At 37.7% G+C, this 25381-nt stretch overlaps 2 protein-coding genes across 6 annotated transcripts; one reads left to right on the top strand and one right to left on the bottom strand.

The window, feature by feature from the left end:
• Positions 1-1112: 1112 nt before the first annotated feature.
• On the top strand, positions 1113-10520 carry LOC140837414 (protein PSK SIMULATOR 1-like). 5 transcript variants are annotated; one of them, XM_073203567.1, is made up of 14 exons: positions 1433-1651; positions 1877-1949; positions 2030-2549; positions 4172-4497; positions 4580-4672; positions 4770-4860; positions 5268-5361; positions 5910-6007; positions 6150-6219; positions 7065-7159; positions 8823-8939; positions 9069-9145; positions 9585-9629; positions 9707-10520. In XM_073203567.1, the coding sequence occupies exons 3-14, from the start codon at positions 2241-2243 to the stop codon at positions 10197-10199; spliced, it is 1908 nt and encodes a 635-aa protein (XP_073059668.1). In that variant the 5' UTR covers positions 1433-1651; positions 1877-1949; positions 2030-2240; the 3' UTR covers positions 10200-10520. The 5 variants fall into 5 exon arrangements, with proteins under 5 accessions (XP_073059669.1, XP_073059668.1, XP_073059670.1 ...); XM_073203568.1 differs by lacking the exons at positions 1433-1651; positions 1877-1949 and adding an exon at positions 1113-1259; XM_073203569.1 differs by lacking the exon at positions 1877-1949 and having other exon boundaries at positions 1433-1647.
• A 12330-nt stretch (positions 10521-22850) lies between these two features.
• On the bottom strand, positions 22851-23749 carry LOC140835851 (uncharacterized). Its single transcript, XM_073201262.1, has 2 exons — positions 23314-23749; positions 22851-23188 (listed from the first exon to the last, which is right to left on the bottom strand). The coding sequence occupies exons 1-2, from the start codon at positions 23747-23749 to the stop codon at positions 22851-22853; spliced, it is 774 nt and encodes a 257-aa protein (XP_073057363.1).
• Positions 23750-25381: the final 1632 nt, after the last annotated feature.

Here is a 25381-nt window from a genome sequence, read left to right as displayed (position 1 = left end):
TCTGTTTTTGAAGTCTAATACATCAAGGTTAAGCATAACCCCGTAAGGATGTATAGGATCTAAAACAGTTTTCCCATAGGGTGTTTGGTGCAAAGGAATTTGAGTTCTCCTTGCCCTTGTTCCCGCTGGGTGTGATCCTCCACCGGTATGGAAATCAGTCTGAGATTCTCTCATATTTATATTATGAGATCCCCTACTTTCCCTTGGTGGTTCCTGAGAAGATGACCAGGTTATTGCAGGTGGTGTTTCACCTACTGCTGTGTTCATCTTTAGATCTACTACTTTGAGGTTTGCGAAAGATTCCGCAAGCTCTTGTAGATCCTCTAAACCAATCCTTTCTAAAGTTGTCATCAGATCAATTTCTTTTCTGAGACAGATTTAATTAGATTGATCATCTTTTCTTCTTCAGTCAAAGGTTTTGACACCACTCTGGCCTTCCCTTGTTGGTGTAACAAAGGTTCGGTACCAAAGGATGGTGGTAACCAACCTCCCGAAGTACGTCTACTAGAACTTGGTTGTTGTTCTAGTTTCTGAATTCTTGTTTGGATATCCTTTAAGGTTACAAGAATTTCTTCTTGTTTCTCTAGGATTTTCTCAACTCTTTGAGGTACATAATATAGCAAAGTGCCATAACTTTGTACCGTTTTCTGGATTTCTCTAAGATCTGATGATAGCTTAGACGAATCGGGTACTATCTCCAGAAACTTATTGTTCTGAATCATTACTTTACCTGATATTTTACCTTAGGGTGCTGATGCTTCCCTTCCGACTTCTGAGATCTAACCATAGTTAGAATCACTTGTTTATATTCCAAAATTTTGGAATATTCCTTGTAAATTATTTTTCTCGAACCAAAGTTCGGATTCATAATTTTTTCGAAATTCTCCTTCTCATACAATTAGTTACTTGTAATAATAAAATTTTGTGTTTGAAATAAATCAACCAGGCTCTGATACCATTTGAGAAAGCGCAGGGATCAATTATCATTTAAATAGGGTTAAGGGTATTTTTGGATTTTAAAACTTATTTTTATCTCTCCAGGGAGCTAAGGCAAAATGGGTTTGAATTGGGGACTGAACCCCAATTCTCCCTAAAATATTTTACACCTCTTGCAGTTGACTCGGGCAGAAAAGAACATTTGTAAAAGTGAAAAAACAAGGGGGGAAAAAAGGAGAGAATGGGTGACTTATATAATTTCTAACCTACTTGAGTTATGGTGCATTTGATTTGGCTCTGGAATTCGATTCTGTGGGGAAAAAGTGAGAAACCCTTTGAAGCAAATCTACTCATTTTTCTATTTTCTTGATTTTTTTAATATTGTTTTTTTGATTTATTTGAGAGACCTTGATGGGTTTGATTTGGGTCAAAGACTGGACCTCGTCTGTTTCATTTCTACTCCTAAAGTATGTATAGATATAGACTCAAGCCGTATATATTACGTCAGAGACTTCCTTAGCTTGTCTGTGATCCCTTTTCATTTCCCATCATCATCATTGTATTGTGATTATCTTTTTCTTTTTCCTGGTTCTTGTATACAAGTACAAGTATTCTTGTTGAATAGAAAGAGAAGCAGACAAGAATCTTTCTTTTTTCCTCTTAAGATCCAAGTCATCATCTTTATCTTTCTTTGTGTCATGTATATATTTAGTGAGTAAGAACCTGTCTTTTTGCGGACTTGAATATATATGAAAGTTTTATGTGCATAAATATTCGTTTTTGGGAAAACTTTGGTTTCTTGGCTATTAATTTCTCTAGTGTGCCTTTTGATGTTTGATTTGTTGAACTGAAGTGTGGGGTTTTATTACCTTATTAAGCGGATTGTGACTTGATCTGGGTTTTTTTTTATGCTGCTACTGGACTTCTCCTTCGGGTTTAGGTCTCTTTTCGTTTTTGGGTTGATGATTTGCTGATGATAAGTATTACTGGTTTGACTTGCCTTACTAATTCGTGTAAGACATTCTTTTTTCTTGTTTTGTATATAATTTCTGATGTGATGTTTACCGGATCCGTCCTATTTTTTGATTTGCAGTTTAAACTTCCCAGATCCTATTGGTTTTAATGGTTCCGTGGTTGTAAAATTAAAACATGAATTAAGGGAACGGATATGGCTATATTCAGTATATCCTTGAATTACTGGCTCTGGTACTGGTATTATTTTTGAAGGAGTATCTTGCTGCCTTCGAATTTAATGATTGTTTGGATGACCGGGCAGATATAGAACTGTGATCATTACATATGCAATGGGTGGGATTTGTTCAAGAAGGTCTACCGATGATGGTGCATTGGCTGCAATTCCACATGTTAATGGCCACTTTACTTATGGCTCTGGAATAGTTTATCAATCTCATGGATTGAATATCCGAGAAATTAATGTTGCAGAAGATATGGAAGTAAGAGAAAAGCCATTGAGAGAACCCTTTTCATTCCCTGAGCTGGGGCCTATCTCTCATGGAACAGATATTGATTATATTAATGATGGGATCCCTCGTTTGTCCAGGGGGTTGTCGCATAAATCTAGATCAACAAAGTCCAAGCAAGTAGCAATTGCGGTTAGTAATCAATGAGTATTATTTTTGTATCGTCTTCTTTTCCGTGGCAGTTATTCTGGTTTTGGTCTTGCCACATTGTATTGAATTATCTGATCTTCATGAATGTAGATCTTTTGGTGTTAAAAAAAAAAAGAAATGCTAGTGCAAGCAAATATTATTCTTGCTGTAAGACCACAGATAGCTTTTGCCCAACATAATGTCTCGTTCTTCTGTCATGGATAAACAGAAGGATAAATGCAATTTATTACTTCTGATAGATTCATGAACAATCGTGTAGAGAATATGGAAGGCATATTGCTCGGAATTTGTCTACTGGGATCATACTGAAATTGGATGCGCTACACTTTTTTCATGCCTTACAAAAGCTTATTCACGTTCAAAGCTAAAATCTAGAATTGCTTTTCAAAAGCTTGTCTGGATCAATTTTAAAGGGTGAGAGAGAACAATAGAGGTCACATGGAGAGTAATTAAATTAATCAAGCTTGAACGTGTTCAGTGCATAAGTTCCATCCATAATTCTAATCAGTAAAGGAAGTCTTATTTTGCAGTTCGATCAGAGCTTTTTTAAGATAAGTTTGTATTGAAAGAAGTTAAGATAGAGGAGTTGCAAAGGATGAGTTGGTTCATGGTCTACTGAGAAATGATGAAATTTTGGGATCCATTGGTGGAAAAGAATGATGAAAATTTTGGATCGTTTTTGTACTTCCCCGTGTATAATAATTGATAAGCGAACTGACAATCCCAATTTTTTTCGTTGAATCATAACCTCATCTAAACCAGAAGCTGTTTGAAATGGGAGAGACATTTAAAATTCATTATCAAGTAGCTCTTGCCTAGGACACATCTTAATACATGTGAATTCTTTTTCGGCAGCAAAATGCATGGAAATATAAATCAAACCCAAGACTTACGTTTTACCTTGATCTGATTAAAATGTTTTTAATAAATATCCACCACATTCAACAGTTAAAGTTGTCTAACTCTTATATGAATGTCAGTTTTTCTCATTTGTCTAATATTATTGACTCTAACATTATCAATTTTAAAGAAATAGGGAACCTTTAGAAAATGTAAGCCTTTGTTGTTGAACGAAATCTATTTATTTGGAGGTTAAATGTTTTTCTCTGTATCTCTTTGATTTTCTTAAAATTTCCACGAGACACTTGTCAAGAGTGGGTGCAATGACTATGTGATTGTTCCTGCAGCATTTAGACACTCTTTAAGTCCATTTGGTATCGTACTTTCATTTCTTTTATGTAGTTTCAGTGACGAAAAGAGGAAATGTTTCTTCTACGATTTAGGTTTTATCAGAAGGAATATATTTAAAGGGATATGTCATGGCAGTGGTTGTTTTCACAGTCTCTTTTCTAAATATTTAATTGTGTGTGGGTCTTTCATAGATATTTTAGTTTTATAATAGACTCGGTTATTCCATTGTTCTAGATTGGCTTCATATTCAACATTGTTAATGTCAACACACATTTGTAGTGTACATATAATTCTAAGCATTTATGAAATGACTTCGTATGATTCTTGTCCAATTGGTTCGTCTGGCAGGTCGATGTAGTGTTTTATTTGTTTTGTTGGATATAATAATACATTTATTCTTATTAATTTCCCAGGTCTCAGAAGTTAGTTCGCTTTTGGGCAGAGCAGGTACCGCTGGGCTCGGAAAAGCAGTGGATGTGTTGGATACACTTGGTAGTAGCATGACTAATTTGAACCTCGGTGGCGGTTTTGCAGCTGGGATGGGAACAAAAGGAATTAAAATTTCTATTCTGGCTTTTGAAGTAGCGAACACCGTAGTCAAAGGTGCTACTTTAATGCACTCCCTTTCAAAGGAGAATATTAACCATTTGAAAGAAGTGGTTCTCCAATCCGAAGGTGTGAATAACTTAATTGCGAAAGATATGGATGAGCTCCTGAGAATTGCGGCATATGACAAGAGGTGTTATGTTATAACAATTTGAATTTCTTTCTTTGTTTGTTTTTTCGGTGTTGTGGCTTATTTGAGTGCGCAAATGTCTCAGAGATGAATTGAAAATCTTTTCTGGAGAGGTTGTTCGTTTCGGAAATCGCTGCAAGGATCCCCAGTGGCATAACTTGGACCGTTACTTTGAGAAGTAATTTCAAATATCATTTCCTCAGTTACTACATTACTTGCTTGATGATCCGTCAATCTGATTTTGGGTATGATGCTTAATTCTGTTTTGATGTTAGGTTGGTGACAGAACTCTCTCCTCTAAAACAAATGAAAGAAGAAGCAGAGACTGAGATTCAGCACTTGATGACTATGGTTCAGTACACTGCTGTAAGTTTTCCCATCATTGCCAATTTGGTTCCGTTTTTGTCTTATCATTTTTAATGTGCACTTTCTTTGTGGAAGCTCCATCTATCAGTATATGGGACGGCTAATTATTGAAAACTAACTGTTTGAAGTTCTTTAATGGTCTCATTAAAAGTGTCCTCAAGAATACTGATAAACATGCAATGCCCTAGCCTTGATTTAGATAGGAATCAATGGCTAATATTATGTGGGATGCAAGTGTACCTCTTGTTTACTGTTTTTTGGATTCATATTCATTTCAAGTCTCACAGCAGTTCAACACTTGATTTTAAAGCTAAGCTCGGGTATACTGATGACAAGGATGGGTTTCAGTGTCAACTATTTTGCTGCATTAACTTTCGAAAAGGATGCTTAATATTATTAGGTTTCAGGAACTATATCAAGAATTGCATGCGCTGGACCGATTTGAACAAGACTGTCGGCGCAAGGCTCAAGAAGAGGAGAACTCCAATACTGGACAGAGAGGTGGTTATGGTCATACTGAAGTGACTGTTCAGTTGTTATGTGCTTAATTATGCATTTTAGAATCGCCATGGTTTAGCTGCTAAATATCGCTTGATTAAGTTGAGTTAGGGTGGAAATCTGAGGAGTTACTTTTCTGCATTATGCTCTAAAATTTATGATCTCTAGTTCAGCGCGTAAGGGCACTGTTAACTTTTAGAAAGAATACAGTTACTTTCACTTGATTTGTAATGCTGTTGATTTTTTTTAAAGTTCGGTCATAGTGGCGTAAGTTTTCCATGTTACTTTCATGTAGGAAGTCAGTCCTTTCCATGGATGATACCTTCCTACTTTACACACAAGTTGTGTTTTATTCTATTAATAGGCTACCAAAGTCGTATTATGCTGCTAAAATAAATCTCTCGGATGCTTTATGTTGCGTTTGTATTCATTTCTAATGCAGTCTGCTATGAATTGCTATTTCTGGATCCTTACATTAAGTTTACATTGTTTTTCGTGATCGTGTTACTTTCTCGTACCATTTTTTAATATCTGTTTTTGCTGTTCTTAAGGAGAGAGCCTTGCAATTTTACGAGCAGAGTTGAAAAGTCAACAGAAACATGTAAAAAGTTTGAAAAAGAAGTCTCTGTGGTCTAAAATCTTGGAGGAGGTATCGCCTTAGCGATTTTGTTTTTCTTTTGGGTTTTAATGCGTATTGGGCCTTCTAACCAAAAAACAACCATTGACTTACAAGTGTGGTAAAAAACTCTATACACAAGCTAATAACATTTATATTTTGTATTGTTTTAAAGGTAATGGAGAAGCTTGCTGACATTGTTTATTTTCTCCATTTAGAGATCCATTCTGCGTTTGGTATCTATGGTAACGTGTTCAGAACTTTAGCATTTTTGCAATTTCTGTAATGTTTGGTCTTGTTAAATATAACTTTTGGAACTGGTTATTTACCAGCAGTTTTTTTTTTTTTAGGTTCTACCTATATTTATGTTAAATGGGAGTAAGGATTTAACACTTGATTGTGTATTTGTTTCATAGTATACCTGTAAGATAAATCTTTTTTATCTGTTTCAAAAATTTCACGTGAATTTGATTATGTTCTCAACAAGTTTAAAATGTTCAATGATTTTGAAAGGGCTTATTTATAAAGTTTGAGGACAAGGAATGCCAATGTTTTAATGTGACCTCAAACTGGATTCTTTCACACAGTATACTTTTGCCCTAATGATGGTTGATGAAAAAATCTCTTTTGATATCAGAATTTTTCCATAAGTGACAAACATATTTGTACATTAAGGAATTGAAAATTGAAAGTTCCATCAGTTACTTCAATGCCCTTCCTAAACATAAAAAGTTAGTAATATACTTTATCGCGTAGTACTGGCCAGAATGGGGGATGTTTCCGAATCCTTTTCGAATAAAGTGACATTTTAGAAACAAGAGATGCTGCTGCTCTTGTTCTTTTGTTGGCAAAATGATCTTCTATTCACTTTTATATGATCAAATATCTTCTTATAATGATGCAATTGTACGTTGAGGTCTTATTTTTATAATTGTGCTGTGTTCCTAAAAAAAGCAGCGCTCCGGTTATCATAATTCAATTTATTTCTAGGGAAATTCGTAAAGTAACTTTGGTCAACTATTTTTTTTTTCTCGGTACATTTCCTGAATTATATATAACACGCCATTTTTATGACTGTTTATTATTATAGATGGAGACAAGCCAGTAAAAAACAGCCATCAGAAGTTGGGATCTGCTGGACTTTCGCTGCATTATGCGAATATCATTACACAGATAGATACTCTTGTGAGTTATCTTTCCTCGGTGTCCTGACAATGCTTCTTGAATATGCACTGACCGACGATTTTGGTTGGGAATAAATCTAGCTAGCGGACTAGGTCAAGTTATAATATATGAATGATGAGTCCAAGTATCGATCTCACAGAGACTAATATTTAATTACTAGAATTTATATCACTTAACTTAAGCTAGACAAAATAAATAAAAGGATTATATGTGAATTATTAATCTAAACTTTAAATAAAATAATTGCAATTAAAAACGAGGGATTCAAATATCAAGGAGCGATTCAAATAAATAAATAATTAAGACACACAACGGTACCAAACTCTACTATGTAGACATATGTTAAAATCCAATTAATTTTTTAATTCTTGACAATCACGGTGAAATCCCCAATTTTATTTATTAAACGATTCCTCGAGTTAATAAACCTATTTAAGTTTAACAGTCCAATTATTTCTAATTGAATTTAATTAGATCTAAATGCATTAAATCTTCGTGGAATTTCAGTTTTCACCTAAAACCGCACACTGAAACCGAATACTATTTCTAGTCAGTTTAACCATGTATTGATGACGTCTTTGTTGCTATATTTAATCAATCATCTTCCGATTCATGATTAATCAACATACATGTAAATAGTTGATCAGGCTATTAACAAGAAAAATTAAACTATCATCAATCAATAATTAAAATCTAGAAAAATAATATAATGAAAATAAAACAAATATCAAATAAAGTATTGTTTGGCCATATTGTGGTCTTAGCCTAAAGAAAATTATTCCATGAATTCAAAATAGAAGGGAAAAGTCATATTTAAGTTCATAGAAGAAAACAAAATTAAGAATGAGTGAAAGGAATTCTCAGTGATTTGTGGTGTGTGATGAGGAATTCCTCCAGCTTTTGCTTCTGTCTTCCTCCTTGTTTCTTTTCTCTTCTTCCTCCCTGGTGATGTCTTCCGTGTAGTCTTCTGTTCTGCACTTCCGTCTTCTCTCCTCTGCTGTTACGGATCTCCTCCCTTCTGTTCACTTCCGTTCTCTTTCCTTTCCTCTCTCTCCTCTACCTCTCTCTTATTTTCTCTCACTGTTCACGTCTGTGTACGCTTCTGCCCCTCTCTTCCTCCTTGCTTCTGTGCCTCTCTCTTCCGCGGTGATTTTTCTCTCTTTAGTGCGCCTCCCTTTTCTGCTCACGTACGCTACCTTTTATAATTCTTCATGGGCCTCATCCTTTAAATCTTTGAAGCTCTTCTCATGTTTAAAATTTTAGATAATATTTTATTTTTCAATTTTGAGGCTTCCTCTCTCAATATTTACACAGATTTTCTTCCAAAATTTCAACATTATCAAGGAATAAAATATAAGAATATTTTATTTCCTTCCTCTTGGTATTTTGTTGACTTTGAAGTCTTGCAAAATCATATTATCTCTCAAATTATGCATTTTTTCCTCTTCTATTCAAATCTACAATCATTATAAACTTAATTAAGATAAGTACAAAATTAGGGATAATAATTCTAGATAAGCACAGATATTATAAAATAGAATCCCTAAAATCTCTACAAGATTTGGGCTTATCATGCACCATTCGTTAGATTTTCTATCCAACATTTGATTGGTTTTCCTTTGAGAAGGTAAGGGCAGATGATAATGTTTCCGATTTTAAGCAGGTGACGAGGTCAGGTTCCGTGCCACCAAGTACAAGAGATGCTCTATACCAGGGACTCCCTCCCGGTATAAAATCAGCTCTGCGCCCCAGATTACAATCCTTTCATCTTGATGAAGAGGTACTTTTATCATTCTAATGGAACCAATTTTTTCCCAATCCTTCTTGTTGTTTGTTGCCTGTAACTGTTTTTTTTATCTTTATTAATCTGCATAGTAATTATGTATTCTTCTTCTTGACGTTTCTGCAGTTGGCAGTACCACAGATCAAAGCAGAAATGGAGAAAACTTTGCACTGGCTTGTCCCCATGGCCATCAATACAACAAAGTAAACTGCTTTTCTTTTGTAATCAGTTCCTCCCTTACCTTTTCAAAATAATTGTTGAGTTCAAAATAGTAGAAATATAGTCAACGGAGAATGCAATACACTACTTGATTTATGTGGCTGGATCACTAAAGTCTACATTTCACGGCACAAAGCTTGAAAATATCTCAGGAATATTCATTGAGGAAATATTTCTATACCTAAATTGCGATAATATCGTATCAAACTTACATCATAGATTTAATAATTTCAGAGTATGTTGTTTGATCTCTTATCACACCTACGTGAAATGAGGTGGACCGAAGTTAACATTTTTTAAGTAAACAGTTCGTGAAAATTGTCTTCTATGGTCCTCCCTTTGCTGGTTCCATCCATCTGTTTCCTTTTCTCATTTCCCTTTGGGTACTTGTGCTCATCTTTATGATGTGGCGTTTTTAAACAGGGCACACCATGGCTTTGGTTGGGTTGGAGAATGGGCGAATAGCGGGTGAGTTTAATTCTCTTGTTTTTCATCTTAAGAACCCTCCTTTTGTTCTTTTTTATCAAATTCTTTGCTCTCCTTAGGTCTGAAGTGAACCGGAAACCTACTGGTCAGACTGATCTACTACGTCTTGAAACACTGCATCATGCGGATAAGGAGAAAACTGAAGCTTACATTCTTGATCTTGTGGTGTGGCTTCATCATCTAATTTCCCAATCGAGGGCTGCAAATGGAGTCAGATCCCCGATAAAATCACCCATCCGGTCCCCGAATCAGAAATTTATCCAGTTAACCCACAAGTCGAGCTCATCATTAACAGTCGAAGATCAAGAAATGCTTCGCGATGTGAGTAAAAGGAAACTGACACCTGGAATAAGCAAGAGTCAAGAATTCGACACATCAAAGATGAGGTTATGCAAGCAACAACGGCTAACTAAGAGTAGCAGCCATTCGCCAGCATTTGAAAATAAGAAGGATCCTTTCCCTGTAAAACGGCCATCTTCCTTACCTATCATAAACTTCGAGCTCGACCGAAGTAAAGCATTGGACGTGATTGATAGAGTGAACACAATCTGAGGCACAGAATGGTCTGATTAAGGGAATCTTTTTCGTATTTGGCGGAAGTTTTTCGATTATGCATGAAAATACCAGTTTATGGTGCTCGTTTTTCGGCTTGTTTATGCTGTGGAGGAGCTGCGTTCTTCTGTTTTCACGAGTTTTTATCAGTCAGTGTACAGAATGTGCCATATATATTTTTTTCTTTTTTTTTTAAATGTACTATTCTTTGGTCATAATGCATAGATTTTTATTCTGCTCCCAAAATCTTGTGTTTTAAGTAGTGTTATTAATGAAAGTAAGACAATCTTGTGTTCATATGGCCATCGGGCATTTGTTTAATTTTTGGTTCAAATTTTTTGCATTTATCATTGCGACTTGAACTCCACATGTGGAATTTTTTTATGACAAGGAACTCACAGCCACATGCCTCTCTGATATGCGGATATGTGCAGCATCCAACAAATTAACACCAGATAAATGGATATGGATATCTAGGTGTAAACGAATCGAATCGAGTTGAATATGAAAAAATTTGAAAATTCAAATTAGTTCTATTTGATTTTGAACTTTATTAGAAGTTCGAAATTTTAAAAAGTTTTGGCTCGAATTCAATTTGAATTAAAGTGAACATTTTTTGCGAAATATTCGAACTATTGTTCGAAAATAAGTGCTCGAAATGCTCAAATTTTATTTATTTAATATATAATTATATTATATTAATAAAATATTAAAGTTCGCGAACTATCGAACAAAATTGTTTGGTCTCGAGTTCGGTTAAAAAATATTCTAAAATGTTCGAGTTCGGCTCGAATTCGATAAGATCGAATACAAATTAATTATTTTTCGAACCGGCTCGAAAATTATTAATCGTTGTTCTATTATTAAAAATATTATGCATAGACAACGAATATATTGCTTTCGTCAGATACTTATTATGAACTGAATGGCGTAACTCTAAATATTATGTATAAACTGTTTGATTATTAAAAATAACAATACAGATGCCCCTAAATTTAGTACAATTGGATGGACCCGAGTCCATCCCTAAAAGGACCTTAATACCATTAGGAGTCCAAGCTCATAATTTCGAGCCCACCATCAGGAGTCTAAGCCCATCATTCCGAGCTCACTATCAAAAACTCGAGCCCATCGAAAAGTCAGGGAGTCTCGAGCCCCGACATTTTCAAAGGATATGGAGATATGCTCGAAGATAAATAAGGGTCCCGGTAAATCCGGGATTCAGGTGAATCTGGTTAGGATAAAGCAAGAGTCCTAACCGCCGTTGGAATAGAGTTTTAGTATTTGAAGTCTCTTATCTCAGGTATGACTCTATCTCAACAAGAATCCTACTCCATCAATGTAACTGAACCCTCCTTTATAAATAACAGGTATATGCTACGGTTTTACACATTTACATTCTCTCATTCACCTGACATTATTATATTTTATTTTTATGTTTGCTCTCTATACTAACTTAAACATCAGAGAGGTCACACCGGAAAATTCTCTGGCGTCCCCTAACCCTATTTTCGTATGTGCAGAGCCCAGAATTCAGACCCAACCCAATCAGCTGTGAACATTTGAAGATTCACTTTCCAGACCAAACTCGAGGTAAAATTTGGTTTCATCAAATACTGATAACAATACTATCATTATCATTAAATCTCTTAGATATCACTGATAGTGCATGTAAGAGAACCTTAATTTATGGTAACATATATCATGGTCCATTCAACTCATATATTCCGATTGAATCTATAATCATTGGTATGTCGAGAGTTGCAATTGAATTCGATAACGATGTTTTATATCATAGAGTAATAAGAGTCATATGGTATGTACAACTAAGGAAATACACATGTCATACTCTGACCAGAGATTCTTTACATTATTAACTAATCAGATTACACAAGATATCCACACTCGTAGATGAGTGGATAATCCCCGACTACAATACATTGACTCCTGCATTTTGAAACTACAACTAACATCGCCACTTAATGATCCTCAATGGAGTCGATAAACTGATCGAAGTGCATACTAGTACGTAGAGTCTTCACGTTATCTCAAGTCAAAAGACTAATGGTATACAACCATAACCACAGACTATCCAACTCGATAAGCGATGACCACATGGAAATTCCGCGAGAGGGTTGTTGAGTATATAATCAAATGATCACACATCTGTATGAATGGACATCCGCGTGTCCTTACCAATGAAATATGACATTTTCATCACAGATGCTAGTCTTAAACTCGAACGACATTTATCTTTGTTTTAGGTGGCTGAATCGGCTAAGAACATATATAGAATATACAATACACTTTCTAATGAATTTCATGATCCACTGGACTTGTGGGCCTCATGGTACTTTTGATATATTCATGGACTTTGTAGCTTGCATGAATATAGAGATATAGTAAATGTGGATAAAACCGTAAAATATTATTAAAATAAAGTTTATTTTTATATAATAATCAATAAAACACAAGCCAGAATTTGGTTCATTGGACACCTATTCTAACACAAATGTATGTTGAAGATAACAACACCGGAAAATACAACATCATGAGTAAAATATCTTACATAACTCAGCTTGAAAATACGAAGACATTGTGGCAAGACAACCTCAAGTGCAGTCATTTCATATAATATTCATTTATTCTATAGCACATAGGAGAGATCAACTTGCACCACCTTTAACAACTCCGATGCAGTAGCTCTCGAGTATGGCTCCTTGCAATAGTTTTATGAAGTCAAATTTTTGGCTGAGAAAGAGGTGAAGAAAAATATATAGAAGCATTCAAAGTTAATAGGTATTCTTTGAGCACAAAGAGTCTATTGTAGATAGCTACTTTAAGAACTCAATGGAATATGATGTCACACAAATAAATGCAGATATAAAAGAAAACATATTTTTGGAATCGTTTTAACAAGAAGGTTTTTTTGGAATATCGTTTTCTCGCACGCAAAACACAACACAACATAAGTTTAAAAATTTAAGTCTCAACCTTCGAACCGTTCTTGGATGTCGTATTATTACAACATTCATAGCGTGTTTAGAATTGTTTACTTTTACGTATTTAATGCTAGATATTAAATCGGTTCCAGATTAGCAGAGTTTGTCCTTCTTGGAAATTCCTACGAATGGATCTCCCTCATTTGATCGTCTACTCAGATCTACAATTGGAGACTTGTTTAGATCGTACCAGAGATCTTAAACAATTTTACTTTGAGACCGAATCGCCAAAATTTCAGAGATCCTGCGGCGATGTGGCCGTGGGAGGTAGCCAAAATTGGTTGAGGGTGGAAAGAAAATTTTGTGTGAAAAATTGTCTTATTGCATATAATCTTAATGAAATATTTAGACTTTTATTCTTGATCAAGAAGTCATTCTCCTATTAGGTTTTCATATGAAAGGGGATCGATTAAGGTGCCGGTTGCGCAACGGAAGTTTCAAAATTTAATTTTTAGCAAGAAAACCGAACACCTCAACTATAGTGTGTAGCAAATACAAGACACAATATGACATTCATAGGGTGTTTAGAAAATATACGTATCAATCTTAAAAGATTGATGGAATTGCTCCAACTTAGTTGATAAACAACTAAGCTCTTCAAGGATGACAATCTACAAGCTTCACCTTTCTTTTTGACTCCTTTCTTCAAATTAGGTCTACCACTAACAAGGTAGATCCACTCTAATTTTGCACTAGAAAAATTAGAGCATTTTTCTTTTGAGAAGTGTGTGCTTTCATAAACAATTAAAGAAGCAAAAATGGAGAGAAAATAGAGTAAAATTTCGTCCATGCTATGTGTAGGAGAGAGGGAGGAGAGTTTTTTTTTGGTTGTGCAAAAAGTTGAAGCAAAAAGGTGCATGTGCATGCCATGCAATTAACTCAAAAGTTGTCTCCAACCCACCCACCTAGCATGCTTTTTACTTGAGCTTGTAACAATTACAAGGCTCATGAACTTTAATTTAAATGTCTCAAACATATTTGAGCCCAATTAAACATTACTTGATTTTACTCAAGACCACTAGTTTAATAATTATTTCTAATTGGGCTCTACAAAGCCCAATGTTGTTTAATTAATCCAACACTTGAATTAATTTAATTATTTGGACTCTACTAGGTCCACTAGTGTTTAATTAATTCAACATTTGAATTAATTGAATTTAGTCCATAATAATTTATATGAAAATCACAATTTTCAAATACATTACTCGTTTGGCCAACTTTTAATTTAGGAACACTTCCTCAAATTAAAAGTTACATTCTCCTCATAGAAGTCATACTTCTATTTTTATTTACGCTTATAAACTCCTTTATAAGCCGTTCAACACATTGAACTATTTTACTTCTCAACGAGATCTAGAAAGTTAGCACTTGTGTGACCCTCAATGGTTCATTGATACAACTAGCCGTGGGTTCACATCTCCATGTGATTCGGACTAAACATGTCCTTATACGAGCATAACCCAATTGCTCCATTCTTACTTATATATCAACTCCTTGATAACAAGAACGTCATAACTCAAGTCTGATAGTACCCAACCAATCATGTTAAACGCCTAGCAGCATCGCTAACGTGATTCCCTAGGTATCAAATGATAGTGCCTGCAAGAATCATTCAATTATGGTTAGCGTACAATACGGTCCCTTCAACTCATATATCCCGACCGATTCGACAACCATTGGTATATGTAGAGTTGTCAATGAATCGATACTATGTGTCATGTTGTAGTTGCATCGATGGTGTAATCAATGAAACCCCTTTCATCATTACCACTATACTCTGATCAGAGATTTCATACTATATAAACGTAGGATATCCATACCCGAGGGTAAGTGGTGCCTGCAAGAACCATTCAATTATGGTTAGCGTACAGTACGGTCCCTTCAACTCATATATCTCGACTGATTCGACAACCATTGGTATATCGAGAGTTGTCAATGAATCGATACTATGTGTCATGTTGTAGTTGCATCGATGGTATAATCAATGAAACCCCTTTCATAATTACCACCATACTCTGATCAGAGATTTCATACTACATACACATAGGATATCCATACCCGAAGGTAAGCAGTGAATCCCCGACTAAAATGCATCGACTCCTATATGTTTCGACAAAACACCCAACGTTGCCACCTGATGACCCCATGAGAGTCGGTAAAGAAGTCAAAGTGTAATGCTAGCACATAGAGTCTCAATGTTGTCCCAGTCATAAGGACTAATGGTGTACAACTATAAACTAGGACATTTCCACTCGATAAGTGAGAACCACTTGGAAAGGCCTTTATGGAGGGTTGTTCAGTGTACTCTACCAGGAGCACCTATCTGCATGATCGGACATCACAATGTCCCCTACCAATGAAACATGGTACTCACATCGCAGATACTAGTCACGAACTCGAGCGGCTTATATCCTTCTTAGCGGCGGCTGAATCGACTAGGAACTGTTTAGAATATACAGTATTCCAAATATGAGTTTCATGATACTCATCATATGAGCATCTCATATTCTTTCTACTATTTATATATTCAAGGGCTTTATCTATGCAACTAGCATAGGTTTACATATAAAGATGTGCCAAAATAATAATTTCAAATATTATTAAAATAAAGATCATTTATACATAGAGTTTTATTGTGAACACTCGGCCAACACTTGGCTCGACGTGCACCTACTCTAACAATCTCCCACTTGCACTAGAGCCAACTACCCATATGCTTCAAACCCATCGATTCGCGATGCTTCTCGAATAATGGTCCAGGTAAAGTCTTAGTTAGCGGATCAACAACATTATCTGCGGAGCCGACTTTGTCAATCGAGGCATCTCCTCTTTCCACAATCTCTCGGAGGATGTGGTACTTTCTCAATACATGTTTGGACTTCTGATGAGACCTTGGCTCCTTTGCTTGAGCTATAGCTCCCGTGTTGTCACAAAACACCGGGACAGGAGCAACATCATTAGGAATGACGCCCAAATCTTGGACGAAATTCCTTATCCATATAGCCTCCTTTGCTGCATCTGATGCATCAATGTATTCGACCTCTGTGCTGGAATCCGTAGTACTGTCTTTCTTGGAACCCTTCCAAGAGACAGCAGCACCATTGAGCATGAATACAAACCCAGAGTTTGACTTCAAATCATCCATATCGCTTTGGAAGCTAGAGTCGGTATAGCCTTCCAATTTCAGTTCTCCACCTTCATAGACCAAGAACAACTTATTGGTCCTTCTCAAATACTTGAGGATGTCTTTCACAACTTTCCAGTATGAAAGACCAGGGTTCAAATGATATCTACTCACTACACTTAGTGCAAAAGCCACGTCAGGACGTGTAGATATCATCCCATACACGATGCTACCAATCACAGATGCATAAGGAACGCTTGTCATCGCTGCTATCTCTGGATAAGTCTTGGGAGACATAGACTTGGATATGGACACGCATGACACATTGGTAGATGTCTTCTCTTGACTCATCCATCGAGAACCTCTTCACGATGGTATCAATGTATGTGGACTGGGTGAGACCAAGCAATCTTTTCGATCTATCTCTACAGATCTGTATTCCCAATACAAAAGATGCTTCACCCAAGTCCTGCATCGAGAACTTACTTGCTAACCACATTTTAGTTGATTGCAGCATTCCTACATCATTCTCAATTAGTAGAATGTCATCAACATAATACATCAGGGATGACACAGCACTCCCACTGACCTTCTTATACACATAGGGTTCCTCAGGATTCTTAGTAAAACCAAACTCTTTAATTTTACTATCGAATATAAGGTTCCAACTCCTAGATGCCTGCTTTAGACCATAAATAAATCTCTGAAGTTTGCATACCATATGCTCACTTTCGACAGATGTAAACCCTTCAGGTTGAGACATGTAAATCTCTTCCTTAATATCCCCATTAAGAAAGGCTGTCTTGACATCCATCTGCAATATCTCATAGTCATACCATGCAGCTATGGCTAGCAATATCCTTATGGACTTGAACATTGCAACTGGAGAAAAAGGTTTCCTCAAAGTCAACCCCTTGTCTTTGAGTATATCCTTTTGCTACCAATCGTGCCTTGAAGGTCAATACCTTCCCATCCGTCCCAAGTTTCCTCTTGTAAATCCATTTACACCCTATGGGAACAATTCCCTCAGGTGGATCCACGAGATTCTACAATTGGTTCGAATGCATGGAATTCATCTCAGATTCCATCACTTTAAGCCACTTGGATGAATCGGCATCCGATAACGCTTCCTTGAAGGTCCTTGGATCACATCCATGGTTAGGCTCATCATGACCCTCTTCAAGAAGCAGACCATACCTCATAGGTGGTCTCGAGGCTCTCTCGGATCTTCTAGGAGCTTGTATCTCCTCTCTTGTCTCTTCGGGTGTGGGTTCTATAATTGTGGGCGTTTCTCGAACCTCTTCGAGTTCTATCATCTCCCCTTTTCTATCTAATAGAAATTCCTTTTCCAAAAAGGTTGCATTCCTAGAAACAAACACCTTTGTTTCTTGGGGATGATAGAAATAGTATCTAACTGAATTTCTTGGATATCCCACAAAGTAACATAAAATGGATCGACTATCCAATTTATCTCCCACTGTCTGCTTAACATAAGCAGGGCATCCCCATATTCTAAGATAAGAATATTTGGGAGGCTTACCCATCCATATCTCATATGGTGTCTTATCAACTGCCTTTGAATGGACATTGTTCAACAACAGTGCCGCTGTCTCAAGCGCATATCCCCAAAAGGATGGCGGCAACTCCGTGAACCCCATCATAGACCGAACCATGTCCATCAAAGTCCGGTTACGACGCTCCGAAACACCATTCAACTGCGGTGTAGTTGGCGGAGTTCACTACGAGAGAATCCCATTCTCCCTAAGATACTCTTGGAACTCGGCACTCAAGTACTCACCACCTCGATCCGATCGAAGTGTCTTGATGCTTCGTCCCAACTGTTTCTCTACTTCACTTCTGAATTCTTTGAACCTTTCAAAGGCTTCAGAATTGTATTTCATCAAATACACATACCCATACCTCGAAAAGTCATCGGTAAAGGTGATGAAGTAGCCATGTCCATGCTTAGTGGTGATGCTAAGCGGACCGTATACATCGGTATGGATCAAATCCAATAACCCTTTGGCTCGCTCCACATGGCCCTTAAAGGGAATTTTGGTCATCTTTTCTTTCAGACAGGATTAACAAGTCGTGAGAGCATTAATATCAGACATATCAAACATGCTCACTCCTACTAGCTTGTTCATCTTTCTTAGGGAAATATGTCTTAATCGAGCATGCCACAATTGTGCCGAATTTAGAGTATCTTGTTTTCGCTTGCTTGTTGTTGTTATAGCTTGGACATTGTTTAGTGGAATATCTTTCAATTTTAAGTTATAGAGATCGTTTTCAAGTTCTCCAATATCAATTAAACATTCATTCTTGTAAATGTTGCAAACACCTTTGCTAAATAAACAAGAATATCCATCTTTATCTAGCATAGAAATGGAAACAATGTTTTTCACCAAATCTGGTACAATTTGGCCTTGGCAGCAACTCTTGCTCCATTGCCATCCTCAAGAAGGTCTCACCTTCCCTAAGCCTTCTACTTCTTCCCATCACCAGTAACTCATTACAGAGATGTGAGTCACAACCAGTATCCAAAATATAAAGGCCCTAAAAATCCTTACTTTGAAAATTTGCGGGAAATTTAAAATTTTTCTTTTAAAATAAATGGAATGCCTCATTCATACCAAAAACTGATAAAATGTTTAACGTTCAAAATAGCAGCGGAAGAAATTATTACTTGCCAAAATAACAAGTTAAAGTATTCAACAACTGATAAAATATTTGAGCATCAAAAATAAAATGGGAAGTGCTGAAACTGAGGTCCTCGGGTGCCACTACTGCCGACACAAGCTAGCTCACTGGTCCCCGCCCTCGATCCCGACATCATCAGTACCTACAACAATCAAGTCTAGTGAGTCTAAAGACTCAACATGCATATATCGTAAATAACGAGTAAATAAATAATAAAGTTTTGCATGGGAGTAAAAATATCATGTCATGAGGCATAATGTAAAGTATCGTGTCAAGATTAATTATAATACGTGCATAGCTGAACTGAAAATCATAGTGAAACTGATTGCTCCTTAGAGCCCTGTACTGAAATAGCTTGTAATAATTTTCTGGTGAGATTATGGTCTACGCAAGTGGTCCCTGAACTGAACTGAACTGAGCTGACCGATACTGAGGACCAGACCGGTAACTGGTGACCGGATTTACGTCTGATCAGACTACTGCCACAGTATACTGGGTGAAACAACTGAACTGACTGGTAACTGGTGACCGGACCGGTAACTGGGGACTGGATTTAATCATAATAGTAAAGTGACCACAAGCAATATCGCATAAATCTCAAAATGAATATTTTTGCACGTAATATAATTAATTCACACAATTAAATATCCTGTAAAAATTTTACTGATGGATTGGATCGCTCCCAGGCTCGTTGCAACCTAAATATGCCATGAAAAATATGCAATAGCTTTTACTTGACCAAACTATGCAATTAAATCCAAAAACTGAGACAAATGCGCCTAATGACTTCGTATTTAATCATGACTCCAAACCAACCCGAACCAACACTGAAACATCATTAAAATACGCTTAAAATGATGAATTAATGCTCCTAAAATAGTTAGGGCCGAAATCTAGGTGGATGGAGGCCAAAACATGAAACGCTCTTTCGAGAGTCGATTTGGCACATCGCACCATAAATTCTCGTACGACCTCAAAAATGAACCGAATTATTAACGGTCGAAAACATGACCTTTCTAACTCAATGAGACACTGTCCAGTCCAAGGCCATAGGCTAAAAGCCAACCGAGAACTCGAACGAGCCACTGAACCATCACAGCAAGTTGCTGTCCAAAAATACCGCAACTGTGCTTCGGTTTCTTTGCGTCGTTTGAGAGGCTAATGGCCATTGGGGCTTGAAACACCGACCAAAACCTCTTACCAACATCCAAGGAATGGTTTGAACCATGGCTAAGGGCCCTAGGCCAGCCACAATCCGAACCACACCAGAAACAAGACCACACTCCTAGCCGAGAACGTAATCTGCGCGCTTGGAGAGTTTTGCTTCGTTTGCTGTCATGGACCTTTCCAGTGGCCATTTTGTTGACCATGGCACGATCAAGACATATTGGGGTATGGTATGAACCGTGGCTAAGGGCCATAGGCCAAACAAGATCCACACCAATCCACCAAAGTTCGAAACCCATATGCTGTACCAAAGAAGGGCCGAAATGGGGAAGGGCTGTTCTTGTTATTTTATTTGAAAACCGATTCACCATGGACCAAGCCACCAAAAGGGCGACTTAGTCACGTCTTAGAAATGCTAGGGAAGTGATCTAACCATGGCTATATGCCTTGTGGCAGCCCAGATCAGATCCATCCCCTTGACAGCACACAACAGATTTTTCGAAAACTAAAAGGGCTGAGATTGAAGAGTTGCTGTCAAATTCGAATTCTATCATGCATGGGGCTTGTTTGAATGGACAAACATGGTCTTGACACACCCTAGTATGTGTCTAGATGTAGCCTAGTGAGCCTGGAGTCGAGCTATCCACCTGAAACATCAAAACAAGAGAACCCGTGAAGAGCATCATGAAAATAAAAAATTCTGCATTCTTATTTTCCGAAAAATTCTTGATGTATTTCGGTTTTTGCTTAATAAAACATGATCATGTAATGAAAATAAATGATATTAGGACTTGATTGTAGAGTCAAGGAAGAATATATGCATGCCTGGTTTCGTTTGAAAGAAAAACGAAAGAATAAGACGATTCGGCGCGGAGGAGATGGAGCGTTTTCTTTTCTTGCTTGCTACTCGATTTCCTCTCCTACTTCTTGCTATGAGGCTCACGAAATTTCTACTCTAAAATGCTCTGAATTTCTTTCATGGGTGAGGGGAGGTGATGGTTAGGAGAGTGAGGGAGATCCACTTATAAAGGAATTCAAATGGTATGACCAAGTCTCCTCTCTTTTGAATTTTGAATTTGGTTTGCTATCAAATCTTCTTGGGGGGGAAAATAGGTGACCGATTTTTACATGCTAGATGTAGGTTGGTTATGCTCTAATATTAATTAATTAAGGGTGATTAATAAATGAAAAGATTATCAAGTTAAGAGGTGGCAAGGAAAGGGTCAAAGGTGAGTTGGCATAGACTTGTTGTCTCACTAAGTGGGGTGGCCGAAATTTTACTTATAAATGGAGGGGAAATATTGTCTAGTTAATAAATTTTAATACCTTAAGAGCCTTACCTATCCCTTAAATAGTTTAGTGAATTAATCCCTTAATTATGTAACTTAAATGAACTTATTTCTTACTCACACTGGTAATGTGAGTCTTGCTGAATCGCTTCCCGAACAGTCTCCAAGAAATCCGATTCTAGCAAAGTCAAGGCCCCAACATAATCCTGGACAATTTTCCTACTCAACGCATCGGCAACTTCATTATGCTTACCCGGCTTATGCACCCATTCAAAGTCAAATTCACTTAAGAATTCTTGCCATCGAGCTTGCTTCGGAGACAATTTCTTTTGGGTTTTGAAATAATTGTTGGCTACATTATCAGTGACAACTACAAACTTCGTGCCCAACAAGTAATGCCGCCAAGCTTCCAAACAATGCACAACCGCGGTCATTTCCTTTTCATGGACAGAATATCTCGTCTCTGCCTCTTTGAACTTTTGACTTTCAAAAGCGATAGGATGTCTTTGCATCAATACACCCCAAGTGCACAATCAGATGCATCAATGAACACTTCGAACAACTTATCAAACTCAGGAAGCTTCCACACCGGCTCCGAGGCTACAGCAAGTTTTAGATTTTCGAAGGCATCATTACATTGCACGGACCAAACATACTTCCTATCCTTTTTCAACAAATCAGTCAAAGGACCCACAATTCGAGAATACCCTTTTATGAAGCGTCGATAATAATTTGCCAACCCCAAGAACGACCTCAATTCCGTCACATTCGATGGGGCAGTCCAGTCCATTATTGCCTTTATTTTTGCACCATCCATTCGAATACTTCCTTCGCTTAAGATATGACCAAGGAAAGTAATCTAATCCTTGCAAAACTCACATTTTTCCTTTTTGACATAGAGTTTGTATTCCCTAAGCCGAGAGAATACTGCCCTCAAATGTCTAATGTGATCACCCAACAAATCACTATACACCACGATATCATCCAGATATACCACAACAAACCGATCCAAGAATTCCAGCAGCACATCATTCATCAAGTTACAAAAAGTAGCAGGCGCATTTGTTAAACCAAATGGCATGACAAGAAATTCATATGATCCATACCTTGTCACGCAAGTGATTTTTGCTTCATTGCCTTCAGCAACCCGAACCTGCCAGTAACCCGACCTTAGATCGATCTTAGTGAAGTACCTTGCATTGGAGAGTTTTTCAAACAGATCAAGAGCATTTGGTATAGGATACTTGTTTTTAATTGTAACCTTATTCAAAGCCCTGTAATCCACACACATCCGCAGAGATCCGTCTTGCTTCTTTTGGAATAACACCGGCGATCCAAAAGGAGCTTTAGATGGTTGAACCATCCCCGCTTATAACAACTCACCCAATTGTTTCCTCAATTCAGCCAACTCCATAGGGGACATTCGATAAGGAGCTTTCGCAGGCACAATCGCACCTGGTTCTAGTTCAATCTTATGATCCACAGCCCTCCTTGGAGGTAGCACTTTAGGTAATTCGGGTGGCATCACATCAACAAACTCATCAAGCAACTCTGCCACAACATCAGGCACTTCTTGGAAGATATTTGGCTTAATTTGAACAAGTGCAGCAAGATATGTGCACTCACCATGCTTCCATCCTATTTCGATTTGCATGGCCGAAAGCAACCCTGATTTCCTATCCCGCGACTTAGACACATCGTAGACGCCTTGAACAAATGATGGACAACGTTCATCGGCAATCAACAAACCGCCTAGATGAGGCATGACAGCAACATGCGCCGTAACCAAGAACTCATTTCCAAGGATAATGTCGAAATCATCATCAATTCACACTGTCCAGACCAGCAACCAACTTCAAGCTTCACGTTGGCCACCCCCTTGATAGGTTTTGCTTCCGAATTCACAGCTTTGATATGACTTGCATGTGGAGTCAAATCCAAGCCTAACCTTTGTAATTCCCTATCAGCAACAAAGTTGTGAGTGGCACCAGTATCAACCATTGCCATCACTTTCTTGCCATTGATGAGAACGCCAACATACATCAAGCCCTTATGACTGCTTGACTTGTCAGTATGCAACGCTCCCAAAAATTGCAAAGGATTGACCCGAGAAGGCCCTTCCTGGTCCGTTTCGTGATCCTGTTCCGCTACCAACGCTGTCAATTTTCCCCTCTTTGGGCAATCACGCATTCCGTGATCTCCATTACAAATGAAGCATCCCCTTTTAAAACGATCGGTCACAGCAACTTCCTTTGTTTCTTTGGCCATAGTTTCACCATCTTTCCGATTCACAAATTTCTTTTTGAATTTTTCAGATTTCACAAACTTGGCCTTTCCTTTATCTTTGCCCACATTTTTCTTTGGGTCTAGATTCGATGCACCGATTGTTTTAAAATCAACCAATCAATCAGCAGCAGCAATGGCCGAAGGCAGATCCTTGACCCCCTGGTGTCTTAGTTCTGTTTGGGCCCAAGGTTGCATTCCTGCCAAGAAATTGAACAGTTTGTCCTCCTCGGACATATCACGAACGTCCAACATCAAGGAACTAAATTCCTTCACATACTCCCTCGAGGTACCAGTATGTTTCAACTTCCGCAACGCTTCCCTTGCAAGCCACGAAGTATTGCAAGGAAGAAATTGTTCCTTCAATTCCTTTTTCAGACAATCCCAAGTGCTAATCTTCTCTCTGTTGGCACTTGCATCATCTGATAAGCGAGCACGCCACCAAAGTTTGGCGTCGCCACTCAAATACATACTCATTATAGAGACTTTTTCTTCCTCCGGAATTTTGGCCGCACTGAAATAAGTTTCCATGTCCCCCAAGAAATTTTCGAGTTCTTTGGCATTGCGAGTTCCAGAAAATGAATTCGGTTCAGGAACTTTGAACTTTGATGCAGAACTTGAACTTGCAACAGAACTCGACCCGATGGCCTTCTTTAACAGGTTCAATTCAACATCAAATGCATCCAATCTCGACTCGACATCTTCTGCGGAAGACAAGATTCTCCTTTCCACAAATTCAGATAAATCGGCCACTGAAATTTGCATCGTTTGATTGGATCAGTATAAACCCTCAATTTGAACAAACAGTGCATCAAAAGGTTCTTCGGGTGCACCGATCAAGCCTTCAATACGACGCAGCCTTGTCTCCAATTCGAGAATGCGATCCCTCACGTTGGAAGCATTCGAAGATTCTGCCATCTTCTAAAGAACACCAACGATCAAGAGCACCCAAAACGAGGCTCTGATACCAACTGTCACAGGGGCTATGCAACGCAGCGGATTATTGCTAACTTTTCCAACCCTTGTGCGGGTAGACTTGCACACTCAAGCCTATCACCCTCTCACGTTTTTTATCACACTTGTGTTTGATTATATTTTATGAATATAACTCACTTAAGCCAAGCAAGCAAGAATGATAACAATAGCAAACGAGATTACTAGGCAAATCTGCCCAACCTTGCACTAACACAATAGTTCACAATACAAGGAGATAATCTTCCAATGGCTTGCACACAAAAAGGCTTAGCACTCGTGCATCCCCAAGCCTTGTGCAACTCATGGCCTATATAAACAAAATACAAGGCAACAATATCAGATAATCTCGAGTAACTGCCCCTAGAACCGCCAATTGTCAAGCCCAACTGCTATGTCTGGATAAGAACAAGCCTAACTGCTGCCAGATTACATGCTTGTCTTCCTGCCACTTGTCCTAGACGTTGGCCAAGTGTCCCAAACGTCCACGCAACTGCCCAAACATTAGATTCAAGGCTTACACGTGTCCAAGGCCTTAACCAACTCGAGTTGACTTGCTTGCACAGCCAAGTCCAAATCTTCCAACACTTAGCTGCCTCTAGCACAGCCTCCCAAATGTGCTAGTCGTTTATACACTTAGCCGAT

The sequence above is a fragment of the Primulina eburnea genome, chromosome 7 (genome assembly GCF_022965805.1).
Source record: "Primulina eburnea isolate SZY01 chromosome 7, ASM2296580v1, whole genome shotgun sequence".
Classification (NCBI taxonomy): Eukaryota; Viridiplantae; Streptophyta; class Magnoliopsida; order Lamiales; family Gesneriaceae; genus Primulina; species Primulina eburnea.
The sequence above is the reverse complement of the archived record's forward strand: the minus strand, read 5'-3'. Positions and strand labels throughout refer to the sequence as shown.